We start from the raw sequence: 17,001 nt of genomic DNA on the forward strand, positions 1-17,001 counted from the left end.
GAAGGCAACATTGTCAGCGCCGCCCCTTCTGCTTGTTCCCGTTCTTCCACCGGGTTCTGACCCGCAGGCTGAATCTGCGCCTTTCGTCCGGTGCTGCGCCTGACGGTGGCAGCTCCCTCGGTGCTGCTTCAGCTGCCAGGGCTCCTCACACCGGGCATGCCTCGCCATGTTCGACACTGAGGGCGGCTGGAACCTGTCTTTCGCCGGCTGCGGGTTTCTGGGTGTTTACCACATCGGAGTAGCCAGCTGCCTGCTGGACAGGGCTCCGTTCCTCGTCAACGGGGCCACCAAGCTGTACGGGGCTTCTGCCGGTGCTCTCACCGCCTCGGTGCTCGCCAGCCAGGCGTGTTTAGGTAAGAGTTACTGCTAAGGTGTGTAGCCTGGATCTCAGTCATTTATGAAAGAAAGCCGGAGGACCTTATTATTGCTAGCTACAGAGTACTACACTACTATTACTGCTACTTTTGCCAGTAATGTTGTATTAGTTATTACTGTAATCTGTATGAGTTTGATTAAACATACAGTGACTTCATTGATCTGTGAAACATCCATAATAATAATAAAAGTAACATACAGTGCAATGGCCAAATGATATGCCCAGCAGACGTGTGACTAAATATCTAAAAGACTGGTGTGGAGCCACTAGATGAAGTAAAGAAACCTGTTTAGGTTACAGGAATCCTTTCACTTCCCCTCCCGTGAATCAGCTACTGTATCATAAGCGTTCATTCTGTTAATAGTGTACACGTGAATGCAGGTTAGTCTGTGTGTATTACACCAGTAAAAACATTAGTTTGTGAGTTCAAGAGTGGGGCGAGGATTCCTTCAGGTGACTGTTGGTCACTGACTCGTAGTTACTTCACTGCATATTGATTGAGTCTTTCACTGATTGAAGTTGTGTTTGCAGCAATCTGATTACAAAGAAACGTCAAAGCAGCAGCATTCAGAAATGTTTACCAGGTTTTTTGTCCTTCCCAGCAAAGTGCTGTGAAGATGTGATTGAGATGGCGAAGGAGGCCAGGAAGAGAAACCTGGGCCCCCTCCACCCCACCTTCAACCTGATCAAGGTCATGAAGTCTGGCCTGAATCGCGACTTACCGTCTGATGCCCATGTCCTGGCCTCGGGGCGCCTGTGCATTTCCCTCACCAAGGTGTCCAATGGGGAGAACGTGCTAGTGTCGGAGTTTAGCTCCAAAGAGGAACTCATTCAGGTGCAAAAAGTTTGTTTACCGACTCCACAGTAGTAAAACGAGCAAGTTTGTAACATGCACTTTGCTCGTTGCCTACAGGCCCTGATATGCAGCTGTTTCATCCCCATCTACTGTGGCCTGATGCCGCCAACCTTCAGAGGAGTGGTACTGTTTTAGACAGTTTTTTTTAGCCTTGTCCAACACTCATGGATGGTTATGATAAAATTCAGATTTTCATGATCTGAGAGGACAATAGGCAAGATGGCATGTGAAAGGGCAAGACTTGCCTGAGAAAATGTACTGTCATTCACAAATAATTATGATTAGTCATTCGTGTGTGTGTGTGTGTGTGTGTGTGTGTGTGTGTGTGTGTGTGTGTGTGTGTGTGTGTGTGTGTGTGTGTGTGTGTGTGTGTGTGTGTGTGTGTGTGTGAGAAAAACAGCTTGGTAATCAAAGATGCTTTCTGTTTATCAGGTGCTGATGGACTTTGATTTTGATCTCGTGCAGATACTGTAGACAGAGCTGGGGTTACTGTCTGTGCCAATGTGAGCAGGCAGCGCTAATCACAGCTGAGCCTGCAGTCATTCCCACTTTTACAGTAAATGACATGAAACAAAGGTCAAACGAAGCCAGATAGAAGTAATCACCATGACTGCATAAATATCATAAAAACACTAAATAGTCTCAGGAGACATGCAGAAGTCAAAAGCTGTGATTGTCACAGTAGTTAAACAGCTGTGATCCGACAATTTATTCGTGAAAAAAAAATACTTTCAGGATTTTTACCCAGATAACATTGACGTTCTAAAATCTCCACTCAGTTCTTTTTTCATGGTTTAGGTCAGAAAACGTACAGACACAGATTTCCCAGGCGTTCCTTGAGAATCACATTATTCACATTATGAACTGCAGAGATGTTGAAAGAACAAAACTGTGTGAGAATTACTCTTTTGTATGATTGGCAAGAATCCCCAAAAGTGCCAAATATGTGAACTACACAATGTTTCCACCGACTGAGCATTTGGTGGGTGCTCCTTTTATACATAATCGTGATCCCTGTCAGTCCATTACCATTAAAATATTTAGCATTGATTCCTTGTAGAAAGGAGGACCAGAATTGTTCATCAGAAAGGGGATTGAATAGTAAAAATGTTCCCTAAGTTTGATGGAAAAAATATGCTCGCTGTAAATAGAGCTTGTTGTTTCAGCCCCTGGTGCCAAAGTTCACTTTGACACATTGGTTCCAATAAATCTGTGCTAGGTGCAGTGTTTACAGTCCCACAGCTGTATGTATGTACTGTACATTCTGTACATTCTGTACATTCTGTTGCCTCAGGGAAGATTGAGGGTGCGTGCATGCTGAGCTAACACATGATCTACAGCACACGCTGATCTCTGGGCAATGGATGAACAGATAAACTATCTAAATTTTTAGACTGCTCCTTGAAATGATTATGTCATTTGATAATGAAAAGGAAACATTCCAGGAAACTAAATGACCTGAATTAAATCAGAGTCTAATTGATAAGGAGAATACAAAAAACGTTTTATGTACATTTGTCAAAGTACTGATTTATATATTTCTCCACAGTGTGTGTGCACATCAAGTGATCCTGACCTCGATTTGTTGGCCTATATTCCGTCAGGCTGGCAGGTCCCATCGCAGAGGCAGATTTTCTCTCTTATTCAGATGGGAGCATGAGGTTTTACAGCCAGTACTTAGAACAGGGTTAAGTCCTTCTATGTCACAGTGTAAGTGCTTTAAAACGAGAGAGCTCTCCTTTCATTAACTAATGTCGCAGAGGAATGAAAGCTGTAAAACTGTTTTGTTCGTGCATATAAAGATATTGGAGCAGTTGTAGATCAAACAGGCATGGAAAAATACTTCCTGCATACAATTAAGTGCCTGTGTGTGGTACTCTGGTCTCATTGTCATTATTACAATAGCCCATCTGTTACATGAGTCTTTTTGAACATTCTAAAATGTCAAAATACACATTTTTGCTATTTCAGCGTTATGTGGATGGAGGCATCAGCAACAACCTGCCGCAGTCAGAGCTGAAGAACACCATCACCATCTCTCCTTTTTGCGGCGAGAGTGACATCTGTCCCCGAGACAACTCCACCAGCTTCCATGAGCTGCGCGTCACCAACACCAGTATTCAGATAAACCTGGGCAACATGTACCGCCTGACACGGGCCCTCTTTCCACCGGAGCCCAAGGTACAGTAAAGTAGGCTGAGAAATCACGCTTGTGCCATCATCCCATCAAAGTTTTTCTCTCTTACTCCTTAACCAACTGCATATTTACTTCACATACACGTTCCGGGTTTTCCTGCCCATCAGATCGTCATCTGTGCATCTGCTGTGGTGTTGTTGCCCCCAGTTTACCAGCTAACAAGCCTACAACGTGGGCTCCTCCAAAAAGTCTCAGTAGATCTGTTGCATACAAAAGGGTTCTTTGGTCCTTTGCAAACTGCACCCAACCTACTGCCACTACCAGTTTAGCCAAGACTTGGTTGTTGCACGAAGCCCGTTTGCCCCGGGCTCCCACCAAAAATTTCATGATCTTATCCTGGGCTGCTCCAACCATCTCCCCCACCTGAGCACAACAGGCTGATAATGGGCCACAGTGTGTCTTCATTCCACACACCTCTGCGTGTTACCCCCTCTCACTGTGCCAACCTATAATAACCTTTTTGTAATCTGTGATCACTCACACTCACTTGCGTGAGCTTACGTAACTCAGTTCAGAGATTTTTGGAACTAAGGTGTTTAGGTTATTAGCACATTCCTAAATGCAGGAATTACCTCTGAAATCATTTCAGACCTGCCAGAGCCAATGACTCCTTGCTGCAAACACGCAATCTTGGCTGTTGCCCGAATGGCGTGTGCGCTTTGACCCACAACCCCGGTGGCGTGACCATTCCAACCAGTGGATTGGCTACTGAGCGGCTCAGCTGATGTCAGAGCGCTTGTGCTAGGTTGCCCTTAGACAAACTAATGTCTGTGGTTCATGATGACAGTGATGGGACATTGTTTACATTTGAAGATAGGGATATCTCAGTCACCGGTATCATCTGTTTTCTCAGTAAATGTTTTGTATCGTGCATTGATCCAAGATAGACGATACTACTACATTATTTCAGCCTTTTCTACTGTACATGTATGTCTCCCATACATACTGTATGTCTTGCCATTTCTTTATGAAATCCGAAAAGAATTAAGATAATTATATACACCACTATAATAAAATGTCCAAACTCAGTAGTAGTCATTGCAACATTCCTTTTCTTTGCTATAGGTGCCATTATTCAAAATACAAAATCCCTGCTCAATCACAAAAGAAACCAGCAACTCTATTACTTCTAACACTGAACTGTGTACTATATGTGATGATGATCAGTTAGGTTAAATAATTCAAAGTCCTCCAACTTACAGGTCCTGGCTGAGATGTGTCAGAGTGGCTACAAAGATGCTCTGCGCTTCCTGGAAGAGAACAGTGAGTTTCCCACTGTTGGCATCTAGTGTTCCTATACAGTACATGTATACAGTACAAGCTTAGACGTTTGTGTAGCTGTATCCTTCAGCTGTATCCTTCAGCTTCTAGTTATTAACTATTCTAGTTACGCAAGTGATGGACTATTGTGGTTCCAGACTTGCTGATGGTGGACCGTCCGACCTCTGGCCCGGCCCTTCTGGAGAACGCCCCTAACTGCTGCTGCAAGCAGCCTGAAACCACCAAAGAGTGGGTGCTCCGAAGACTGTACTTGCTGCGTAAACCTCACTGGTGGCTGGATGAACAGATTGCTCTCCCTACGCCACTTAAGAAAGGTGAGGTGCTCATTTGTCCGTAATCACATATACATGCGGTTTGGTTGACTGGTCTTTTTTCTGTGTTTGTGTGTGCCAGTGTTCTGCGAGGCTTGCCAAGACAAATCTGGTCTTTACGGCAAGGTGTCTGACATGCTGCCGATGAGAGTGGCTTCCTACATGCTCATGCCATACACACTTCCTGTACAGTCAGCCTACTCAGTAGCCCAGAGGTCAGCTGATGTTACGAATATCTAAAATTTACAGCAAAACATCAAACATCGCAATCTCATGTTTACTCCACCTCAGGTTTGTGGAGTGGATCCCAGATGTGCCAGCTGATGTGCGCTGGCTGTTTAATGTAGCGGGCGACGTGTACCGGCAGGCGTGGAAAGGACAATCTAATTCCAGCAGGTGATTTTGCAGACAGTGTTATTTCCTGGAGATCAAAGGAATTGTAATAATTTTCTTAATTTATTAACACACAAACAGGCATTGTGTAACAAGCAAATTGAAAAATAAAATGATAAAAAAACATAATCCATAATCTCTAATATAATAAAGTGAAAACCTATATTACATTTTTTCAAAGATGTATTAATAATAGCAGTAGTTTAGGGCCAAAAATTATTATATTATTATTTTTAACAATAAATTCATTGTAACTGATATTCACTCTTGATCTACTTTTTTAAATTAATTGGTCATTTGCCATCAATAAATAATAAGCAAAACTTTAACACTGACTTTTTCTCAAATACATGATTAACCACAGTCTGTAGAATGCATCAAAATACACACTTATAGCATATTGATCTGTCTGTGTCATAAAAGTGTTTCATTTCAGAGGTTGCAGATAAAATGCAAACAAAGTAAAAATGGTTTTAGGTCTAGGCCTCAACCAAGTGGCCAAGCAGTCCCCAGATATTATGGTGCATGCTTTATAACTGTGAAGCTGCATGTTTAGGAGGCCAGGATCGGTAGGCAGCTTATCATGGTGTGAGGCAAGGCCCACATCCTGGTAGTTACTGTTTGGTACAAGATTGAACTATAGAACTACACTTATTAATGACAGCAAGTTGCAGTGTGTTCTAAAGTCTAGACATTCCAGTGAGACTATTGTAATACCCTAATTGATACCCTGATTTAGATCATCTACATCTAAATCATGAATTTACTGCTACCACACTTTACCAGGTGCTTAGAAACAGTACGATAGTTTCATTTCTCTTATCAGTGCTCTTAGGGAGTCAATCTGTTAAAGGTGTTCTTGACTCATTGCACTAGGGCAATGATACAGTTTAAACCTTACGATGGCATTAACAACTGGACTTTAATACATTACATCAGACACTAGTCATCATTCTGTTATATTAAAGCATTGCACTGGTATAATTCATAAATAAAACTTTGGAAGGTCCAAAATCTCTGTAGATTAGTAGATTAGAGAATTGAAGGTCTGTTATCTAATGATTCCTATTTGACTTTTACAGCGAGCCATGCCTGAGGAAGTGCTTGAGTGCACCTCCACTGTCAACAGATCACAACAGGCCCCCGCAGAGAGATAACCTGCCTGTGCTTTCGACACTAGATCTCCACGGAAGCGACCTGGACAATCTCGACTCTACCTCTTCTTCCTCAGCCTCGCGACGCCATCATCCTCAAGGCACCCCACCTTCTCCAAGACAAGTCTCCTTCTTTGTCGGCGCCGAGCAGGACCCTCGAAGCAACGCGTAGCAGTGAACAGAATAAGCACTTTAACCTTGATGTTTCAGAACACTCCAGGACGGCACGCTGTATTATATTTTGCCGAGTGCTCTGGAAATCTCTCTCAGGATCTAACAGGATGTATTAGGACCCCTTTTAATGTACAGCACACAATTGGTTTTTAAAGTCTGACTACAATCCAAACTCTTGTTCTTTGTTTAAATGTAAACAGAAGTACAGTAGTATTCATTCAATGCTTATTCTGATACAAATTGTATGTGTGCCTCTTCATATCACTTATGAAACCATATTGTGTGATGATGTCTTTATGTTCACTCCATGTGGCTTCTGTTGAAGTTGTTCCAACATTTTACAACACAATTGAAGCTACAAATTTTGAGAATCCACAGAAAATTTTGAATAAATAAAAATTGCTAAAATCTATAGCACTTACCAAGCAGACACAACTTGTCTTCTCTAATTGGTTAGAATGGAGAGGCTTGTTTAAATATGGATATACTGTAGGGGAATGTCAATGCACTGCTTCCAGGAAGTTCAGTGAGTCTAAAGGGCTCGTATTTTCCTTTTTCTGTTCTCATGTTACATATATTTGTGAAATAGAGTGTACATGTTACATACATTCAGAGTTCATATGCATAAAGCATAAATCCTTAAAGCAGCAACAGACAGCAATGGTTCAGGGAATGTTTTCTGCTGCTGAATTTTCAGCCGAATAGCTTTGCAGGGTACTGTAAGTATAGTATGTCCCAACTAGTACAGTATAACTAGATTTAACTACTCACATTAACTAGAATGATGGACATGAGGAGTACATTACAAATGTATGAGGCTTTGAGGTTGTTATTGATCACTTATTGATTGATATGACGTGGATTATTGAAAGTCACATCATATTACAGTAGATGGTCAACATTGTGGTGAATATGTAATTCTGGAATTTAATTACCAGTATGTCCTTGTTGCTAAGAGCGGATTGTCAGATCTCAGAGGTGGACACAGATGGCTGTGGTTGTCTAGTGTCATTATCAACAAAGCTCTGTTTTTTATTGTTTAATCAAAATTGGAAAATTAAATGGGAAGAAGTCACTAACATAAGAAAATGTGAAGTTTGTACTTTTTTTCTCTTGGATGCAACCCAATTCAACAAAACCCTAAATTGAAGAAATGCAAATGTTTGTGCACCCTTTTGTACTTGTTACACAATGATTGTCAAAATTAATTAATTTGAGATTTATTAGCTATGGTTTGAATTATTTTCTGATAGCAATTAAGGAAAGGTCACAGTTAAGCATTTCGTTGTGACTGTAAATATAAGGGGGTAGGAAATGTAATATGTGAGTGATTGCCCTCAAAAAGAAGATCTATTATAATTCTTTTTTAAATGTTTTCAGACTGAATTTCTCCTGTTTCAGGTCAGATATGATTACCAAAGTTGTTTTTATTTGCTACATACTGCAATAATAAGACCGAGAAAAGATTTCAGGGAGGTTTGTATTATTTTCTTGTATTATTAGTAGTATTATTGTTATTGTTATTACTGTTATGTTTACAATAATTAATATTGTTTAACCTTTACACATTTAACTGATTTTAAATAGTTACGTTAGCAATAGCGTGTGTTGGATGCTGCGATGCTTTGCGCATGCGTCCTGGCTCCCCGACAACATCAGGAGGAAAGATGATGGCGCAGCAGGGGAAAGAGCCGCTGGCTGCCGACGACGTTTCGAACAACACGGCGGCAGACGAGAGCATAAATAACGCGGTAAAAAGGAACGACAGCGTTTCGCAAAAACAATGCCCTTACTTCTACGTATGTGCTGGGTTGTAGTTCGGTTATTTTTTACGTCGGCAAACATTAGCCGCTAAGTTCGAGACAGAGCAATACAGCCAAAGGGTGCTGCGCTAACCTTGTGTGACTACTACGCTAGGTAACAAAGCTGCAGTAACGTGTCATAAATATATAGAACACTGAGAAATGTGTTGCCATGTCGTTTAGTTAACCTGAATTGTCTTGCTCAGTTGTGACGTCAGGTACGACGATTCTCATGTTAACGTTGGTTAGCCAAGTACAGTACATTTTTCGTCACTAATTGCTGTTAGCTAACGTTAGCTGCTTCACAACGAGTAGGTTGAATGAGTGAAATTGAACATGAGATTCGTTACAAGCTCGCCAATGTCTTCCATGGTTCAGATGGTGGAGCAGGGGTCGATACTCCTGCGCAGGATGGAGATCTGCGTTGCTGAGGCTGAGAAAAGGAGTGGCAAAAATGCAGTGAACATGCAGGAGACATTCACCGTGTACCTAATTGAAACACGGTGAGAAAACTGTACATGTTGCATGTGAGTTTGTGTGGCAATGCAAATCATGGTTTAACGGAATTGTCCTGTGGCTCTGTCTTTGTTAAAGGCCAATGGACGCAGTCACAGAGGGTCAAAACCCAGCTCCCGACTCTCTGTGGAGGCGATACAGTGAATTTGAACTGCTGCGGAACTACCTCATCGTTACCTATCCGTACATTGTGGTACCACCTTTACCTGAGAAGCGAGTGAGCCCAACACACCTCTATTGTTCACACCTCGTTTAGTGATTGTCCAAGCTGTGCATAAAAAACACAACAGAGATAGTGAACTTGTCATAGACAAACAGTTCTCCTGAATTATATTAGTGCAACTAGAACTGCAGTGATCAGGTAATTCAGTTGTAATTGCTTATCAGTACCCCAATCAATGTTGTATTGAGTATATTATGAGCATTGTTAAAACATTACCATGAGCATCTGTGCAATATAAACAGTCACACCAACTATAGTAATGTTTAATTAGATGACATACACAAGACATGCTGATCATGCTATGATTTTAAAATAAATAAGATAGGATCAAACTATGCAATGTAGAAATCAACACAGATACATGTTAGGTTCACGTAATACAAGAATAGAGAAAATGAGTCACAGCCGCTGTTAACATGCAGAAGAGATGTTGTTCCAGCTGAGGCCAAATATTTGTTTTTTCACAAGGAAAGATCTTCACAGAAGATTCCCCACCTTTTCTTTTGATGTGACCTAATGGTTTCACCTGTTCTGTTCCCTCCTAAACATGCAGGTTTCTTTGTGAACTATGAAGTGTTTTTTATTGTTTAAATATAGACAAACAATATCAGCTGTTAGGAACTGTAAAAACATATTGCACAGCCTGTATGACTGTAAGTGTTGACTGAAATCAAGGTGAAACAATTCACCATGGGGCGTCATGCTGGTGCAGTGGGTAGCACTGGTTCAATAGAGAACCTAGAGAGTTTTAGATTCGATTACCGGGGTGGACCAGGTGAGGGTGTACCCCGCCTCACCTCCAAAAACAGCTGTGTTAGGCTCCAGCACTCCCCGCGACCCTGCGTAGGAACAAGCGGTAGATTAATGGAAGACATAAGCAATAAGAAAACCTTTAATAGTCCCACAATGGGGAACTTTCGTCTCACAACAGCTCAGAGTGTTATACAGGAGAAGAGAAATATAGCAGCAAGTAAAAATACAGAGCAGATCAGTGTAACTGGGTTGAGTTGGCACAGTACTGTATAATACAGTGATCAGAGTGGGTATGCAGTCATAACTATAATCTACATATTGCACAGTTTTGCACAAATATTGCGAATTTCTGTATTGTCACTGATGCAGTGGGTGGTTTATCAGTTCTGGTGTGGAAGTTAGTTAACATTGTTGACATTGTTGATTGTATAATCTGATCGCAGCAGGTACAGTAGGAACGATCTACGATATCTCTCCTTCCCACAGCGAGGGTGGATGAGTCTGCTACTGAAGCTGCTCTCCAGAACAGACATTAAGTCCTCCTGTGGGTGAGAGTCCTGGTCCATGATGGATGTCAGTTTAGCCAGGACCCTTCTCTCACCTCCTGCACAGTGTCCAGAGTGCAGCCCAGGACAGAGCTGGACTTCGTGATGACCCTGTCCAGTCACTTCCTGTCCCTCACTGTGATGCTGCTTCAGCAGACCACACATACAGTACAGGATGGCTGATGCCATGACAGAGTCATAGAAGGTCTTCAGGAGTGGCCCCTCACTCCTAAAAGACCACAGTCTCCTCAGCAGGTAGAGTCTGCTCTGACCCTTCCTGTACAGTGCATCTGAGTTATGAGTCCAGTCCAGTTTATTGTTCAGATGGACACCCAGGTACTTGTAAGAGCCCACTCTCTCAATGTCCATTCCCTGGATGTGCATCGGTGAGATGACAGCAGGCTGCTGTCTGCGGAAATCCACCACCATCTCCTTCGTTTTCCCTGCATTGATCAGGAGGTGGTTCCGGGGGCACCAGTCCACAAAGTTCTGAGTGAGTCCTCTGTACTCTGCGTCGTCATCATCGGTGATCAGTCCGACGATCGCAGAGTCATCAGAGAACTTCTGCAAAACACAGCTGTCCGTGTTGTGCCTTAAGTCTGACTAGTAGAGGGTGAAAAGGAAGGGGGCCAGTACAGTCCCCTGTGGGGCCCCCCACACTGCAGGTCAGAGTGTCAGACACACAGTCCCTGGCTCTCACAAACTGAGGCCTCTTTGTGAGATAGTCCATAATCCACCCCGTCAGATGAAGGTCAACACCACCCTCCTCCAGTTTGTGTTTTAGAAGCACCGGCTGGATGGTGTTGAAGGCACTGGAGAAGTCAAAGAACATGATCCTCACAGTGCTGCCCGGCTTCTCTAGGTGGGAAAGAGCTCGATGTAGTAGGAAGATGACGGCGTCGTCTGCTCCTATGCCGTGTCGGTAGGCGAACTGTAGCGGGTCCAGGTAGGTTCCCACCGCAGAGCGGAGGTGACCCAGGACCAGTCTCTCCAGTGTCTTCATCAGGTGTGATGTCAGAGCCACTGGTCTGAAGCTGCTGGGGTCTTTGGCGTGTGGTGTCTTGGGCACTGGTACCACGCAGGAGGTTTTCCAGAGCCGCGGTACTATCCTCAGATTGAAGACATGCTCCATAACTCCACACAGTTCGCCTGCGCAGGACTTTAGGAGTCTGGAGCTGATGCCGACTGGTCCAGCTGCTTTCCTGGCCTTGATCTTCTTAAGCTCTTTCCTCACCTGGGTGCTGGAGAAGGATAGGGGTTGAAAGAGTGTCTCAGGATGGTGTGAAGTGGGGGGGGGGCTTTGTGTAAAGATGTGAAGGATGGACAATGCACCCTGAAAAAAATTTAGTTTTTTTCTTTTCTCTTGTGTGTAGGCAGAGTTTGTGTGGCACAAGCTGTCTGCAGACAACATGGACCCAGACTTTGTGGAGCGCCGTCGAATAGGTCTGGAGAACTTTCTACTACGAGTGGCATCTCATCCTGTCCTCTCCAATGACAAGATCCTCTGCCACTTTCTCACTGAGGTGCAAGTTGTAGCCCAGAATCAGTCGAGCACTCTTCCATCCATTTCTCTGTTTGATCTGATCTCTCTTTGCTGCTGTCTTTTTGGTAGGAACATGGCTGGAAGGAAGCAGTGTGTGAGACAGGTTTTCATGCAAAGGTACCATACAGTATATTTGTGGACTTTGTATGTTTTCAGAGGCAGTTGAAATGAATGCTTGACCACCTTGTTTTTCCTTACTGCAGTCAGATTCCAGGCTCAGAGCTCTCAGCGCCACCTTCAGGGTGAGAAATCCAGACAAGTAAGAAGTCAGCTAAGCAGTTTGCACAAGTGGCTCTTTTAATGTCATCAGCTGTTATCAGTGCTGACCTGCTGGTTACTGTTTGTCATTCTTAGACGTTTCATGGAGATGAAACACTACAGTGACGAGCTGCAATCTCACACGTCTCAGTTACTTCGAGCAAGAGCAGTATGTTTTTTTTCTGCTTATTTTTCTCTCTCATACATACATTATCCATACATCCATACATCCATTTTCAACCGCTTATTCGGACATACAGTTTTCAACAACTACAGTATAGCGCTGTGAACAACCGCGAGATTTGTTTATATTTTGTGTCTCTTCTAGAGAGTTGCTGATCGACTCTATGGTGTTTATAAGGTCCATGGGAACTATGGTAGAGTCTTCAGGTTCGATAGCAAACATACAACAGTGTGACTGTGTATGGTTTATAACACCCTACTGATGTGTCTTCTGGGTGTGCATGTGTCTTCATACTACAGCGAGTGGAGCGCTGTAGAGAAAGAGATGGGAGATGGATTGCAGAGCGGTGGTCATCATATGGATGCGTGAGTATATAGTTTAGATTTTTTTTCTTTGGCCAAAACCCATTTAGAAATTACCTATCTTTTATTATTATTTTGGTACAAATTGTGTTTATATTTACTGATACATGCTTCTCCTACCTACAGATATGCTGCCTCAATAGATGACATTTTAGAAGAAGAAGAACACTATGCAGACCAGCTGAAAGAATATCTGTCCTATGCTGAGGCTCTGAGGTAGGATATATCCAATGTGAATGAAGTCAGACATGCTAAATATATTAAGCCTTAAGAAATTCAGGTTTAGGCTTGTTGTTTTAGTCCGTATTAAATACATAACTGAAACGTCAAGGTCCACATTCAAGCCCGTCCCTAACCAATTTGGCACCCTAGGCAAGGTTTCAGGTGACGTACTGTAAAGCACCTATTAATACTGCCAAAATAAAAAGTTTAAACGACTGACATTAACTCAAAAATACAATATAAAGTGACTTGCTTCATAAGTCCCATAAGTTAAGTTTGCAGAAGCAGTTCGAGTTACCATCTTTTTAGAGTACATAAGCCGGCTTCTTCTTATTTTTCTCCATTGAATAAGACTTTGTTAAAATAGTCATGTTGACACCTTTGACCTATCCTTCAAGCTATTTTCTATTTCAAATGCACTTTATATTGTATTTTTGAGTTTAAACTTTTTGTTTTGGGAGATTTAATAGGTGCTTCATGTAAGCTATTTATATTGTTTTCGTATGTTCAGTTAAAAAAATTCAGTCATTTTTTTGTATTTGTTTCTTTAATTTTGAGTATTTTATTATTTTTAAAGTATTTTGAATGTGCAATTGGTTTAATATATAACAGAATGTCCAAGACAAAGTTATTACGTTTCTTATGAGCAGTGTATATCCTAGCACTATTTTATATGTATTTTATATGTACAGTAAACACAGATACAACTTTAAACATTAAATATCAGCCAACAAAGTCTAACCAAGTGACCAGCACAGCTGTGGCAATTCAACTGTATGTTGTTACCCTTTTCAAATTCATCACATTGAAATAAAGTCAATGACTATTTTTAAGCAAGATTCTAATTTTACTTTGATGTTGAAGTCTTTTTTCACTGGATATGGACCCTTTTTATTATTCGGCAGGGCAGTGTGCAGAAAACATGAATTGAACCAGTTTGAGCTTGAGATGGCCTCCCATGACCTCATCTCTAAGAAGCAGCAGCGTGAGGAGCTGGCTACAGGGGTACAAATTTTTTGCTGACCTTGAAATCCTCTTTATAAGGGATCACTATGAGGGCAATCTGTAGCAGAGCTGAACAGCGCAAGCATTAGAACTTTCAGTGATACCAGTCTGTCTTTCAGCTATTCCATGTGTGGTAGATTAACTGTTCACCTGCATGTATTTTTTTTTGTCTTTACATCTCTACTGTACCTCTACGTTTTGGCAGATAGTGCGGACGTTCTCCTTCAAAGGCATGACAAACAAGATTTTTGGCCAAGAGGCACCAGAGCAGCGAGAGGCCAGACTGAAGCTGCTAGAGGAGCTGATAGCAGAGGGAGAGGAGAGCGTCAAAGAGAAGACAGTTGAGTGCGAGTACGTGATTGATACTGATTTATGCTGAAAGACAGTCTGCTTTCTGACTGGGCAGAACTGTCGTGTGCTGATTTGGTCATGTTCTGCTTGGTGATTTTGTTGTGTATTTCTGCAGAGAGCATGTTGAGCAGGCTTGGGTGGACATGCAGCGCTTTAAGGAACAGAAGGACAAAGACCTGCGGGAGGCACTTATTAGCTATGCTGTCATGCAGATCAGTATGTGCAAGAAGGTAAGAGGTTGCCACAAACAAAAACTTTACATGCACTCAACTAACTAGGTTAGCGTTTCAGTGTTGCCAGATATATAGTAATTAACATAGTTTTAGGGTCTGTACGATATACAATAGTTATGGCAGAAAGGAATTGTTTTGATTGATGTGAATAACCACGCATCATCAGAAACTGCTCAATCAGCTCATACTTGGTTGGCTCCCCCTGACTGCTGATCATGTCAGCACCACTCTGCTCATTTGCACACTCGTTTGTTTTCTCAGCTGCACTGGCACTGGAGGAAAAAAGACTACTTAATGAAAAAAGAGTCTGGCAGGACAGGCACAAACACCAATAATTAATAAATCGATTGGCGCACTGGCTTTATTGGCTCTGGCTGGGAATTAGACATTAAATTGCCATCAATCAAATTGAACTCTAACTCATTGGCATTGTTTAACTCTTTGTCACCTTAGCATGCCCAAACACTGTACATACTGTTAAATTATGTATGTATTATAATACCTATGAAGATCATAGCCTGTTTTGTACTTCTCAGTAAATCTCTAATTGTGTATTGTATATATCATTTTTAGCACTCTGCTAAACTGTACCGCTGTTGCAACTTTGCAATTACTCCATTGCAGGACAAATAAAGGTTTTCTGTTATATTCTATCAGCTGAAATGAGGCTAAAGCCTTTGTACAGTAGCTGCTACGATATGTTCAGCTTCTCTTGTTGAAACAGTGCTGCTTGCTGTAGTGCTAGTCGTTTTACCAAGACACTGTCTCATTTCCTTAGTTTACTGCATTTATATGCACATAGAATAGGTAATGCTATTATAATAGCAAGTAATAGTAAATGCACTGTCCTGCATGATGGTGATTTCTCAAGTTGTTTTGTATATTATATTACATATAATAATTCTGTCCCAACAGGGAATACAAGTATGGAGCAATGCCAAAGAATGTTTCCTCAAGATGTAATATTGAAGCTAGGATTGAAGGATTTCCACTCTCTGTGATACTTAGCAGTGGATGCTATAGGATGATCCCAATGTCGCCTGGTTGATGTTTGAAAACAACTCACCAAATGCACATTTGATTTTCATGCTTCAGATTTCAAGAGGTATTTGGTAGATTTACATGTTACTGAAAGATGTGGAAAATTAATTAAGCTATTTTAATCAGCCTTTGTACTTTACTACTGTACTTCTACTAGATTCTGTACTAAATACCTGGATTGGACCAAAATTTACTGAGGTTGCTTTCACACCTATGGTATTGGTTTGTTGTGGTTCAATCAAACAGCGCCTTGTTTGGGGAGTTTTGTGGGGGCTGGTGTAAACATATTTAACCAAATACTCAACTAAAATACACAAAAAGAATCTACAGTATGACAGTTAATTATAGATGTATATGTTTCAAAAAATTCCTAAACTTACACTAATAAAATCAATGCATTACCTGAACTCTTGGGTTTAAATCTACCTGAATTTATCTTATTTATATATATGAACTAATATAAATATATAAGACCTTAACTGTTTTTTCCAGTATAAGCATTTTTTCCTGTGTTCCCTGTATAGTATATTTTATTACTTGATATAGTGTAACAGCAGTGGAATCATAGAAAGAAGATCCCACTTCAATTCAGAATTTTAAAATTCTCTTATTTATACGCATATTTCATTTATACATTTTGTATGTTTTTCTACTCACGTTTGCGGGACATTTATGCTTTAAATAATGAGTGAATAGGAAAAATAAATAAAAGAGAATTCAATTTTAAGTCTGACACAAGCTGTATGCCTCACGTTATTTAAATTAGATCTCCTGTTTGGAAGGCTTATCACCCAAAAAACTTGTTTTTGTACTGTTGTGTAGATATTGAGGTGTAGTGTTTCTATTAATTTAATACACAGTGACCTCTGTGTGTGTGTGTGTGTGTGTGTGTGTGTGTGTGTGTGTGTGTGTGTGTGTGTGTGCTAACCTTTGACACAAAAAGCAGTTGAGGTAAACAGTGGATGGATAATGGTTGTAGCTTTGATTTGTGCTATTTATTTTCAATAAAGTTGTTGCACCACTGTTCTGTGTTTAAAGTCATTTGTACTTTCTACTTTGGTTTAAAAATAGTCCGTTGTAGATCTACTCAACAGTTTACACTGGAGCCATTAAATACATACTGTACAGACTAAGTCAGTGCGTGAACATGTCTTATGGTCCAGACAAAGGCAGGAACGAGTGGTAACAAAGTATTGAGTCTATGAACTTCAGTAATTAAGG

At 41.4% G+C, this 17,001-nt stretch overlaps 2 protein-coding genes across 4 annotated transcripts; both read left to right on the forward strand.

The window, feature by feature from the left end:
* The first annotated feature begins 5 nt into the window (after positions 1 to 5).
* Positions 6 to 7,970, forward strand: pnpla3 (patatin-like phospholipase domain containing 3). The gene is made up of 9 exons (XM_029163110.3): positions 6 to 353; positions 979 to 1,211; positions 1,290 to 1,355; positions 3,204 to 3,413; positions 4,632 to 4,692; positions 4,848 to 5,024; positions 5,104 to 5,236; positions 5,313 to 5,417; positions 6,497 to 7,970. Exons 1-9 carry the CDS (start codon positions 167 to 169, stop codon positions 6,738 to 6,740), a joined length of 1,416 nt encoding a protein of 471 aa, XP_029018943.1. The 5' UTR covers positions 6 to 166; the 3' UTR covers positions 6,741 to 7,970.
* A 368-nt stretch (positions 7,971 to 8,338) lies between these two features.
* LOC114862611 (sorting nexin-4-like) lies at positions 8,339 to 16,803 on the forward strand. Of its 3 annotated transcripts, none has more exons than XR_005898144.2 (14): positions 8,339 to 8,493; positions 8,923 to 9,047; positions 9,139 to 9,277; positions 11,955 to 12,104; positions 12,194 to 12,241; positions 12,328 to 12,383; positions 12,479 to 12,551; positions 12,711 to 12,772; positions 12,866 to 12,931; positions 13,055 to 13,144; positions 14,056 to 14,155; positions 14,361 to 14,495; positions 14,622 to 14,736; positions 15,655 to 16,803. XR_005898144.2 is itself a non-coding variant. In XM_029163111.2 (14 exons), the coding sequence occupies exons 1-14, from the start codon at positions 8,374 to 8,376 to the stop codon at positions 15,700 to 15,702; spliced, it is 1,338 nt and encodes a 445-aa protein (XP_029018944.1). In that variant the 5' UTR covers positions 8,339 to 8,373; the 3' UTR covers positions 15,703 to 16,803. The 3 variants fall into 3 exon arrangements, 2 of the variants coding, with proteins under 2 accessions (XP_029018944.1, XP_029018945.1); XM_029163111.2 differs by having other exon boundaries at positions 14,361 to 14,506; XM_029163112.3 differs by lacking the exon at positions 8,339 to 8,493 and adding an exon at positions 8,511 to 8,659 and having other exon boundaries at positions 14,361 to 14,506.
* The last annotated feature ends 198 nt before the right edge of the window (positions 16,804 to 17,001 follow it).

Source organism: Betta splendens, chromosome 9 (genome assembly GCF_900634795.4).
Source record: "Betta splendens chromosome 9, fBetSpl5.4, whole genome shotgun sequence".
NCBI lineage: Eukaryota > Metazoa > Chordata > Actinopteri > Anabantiformes > Osphronemidae > Betta > Betta splendens.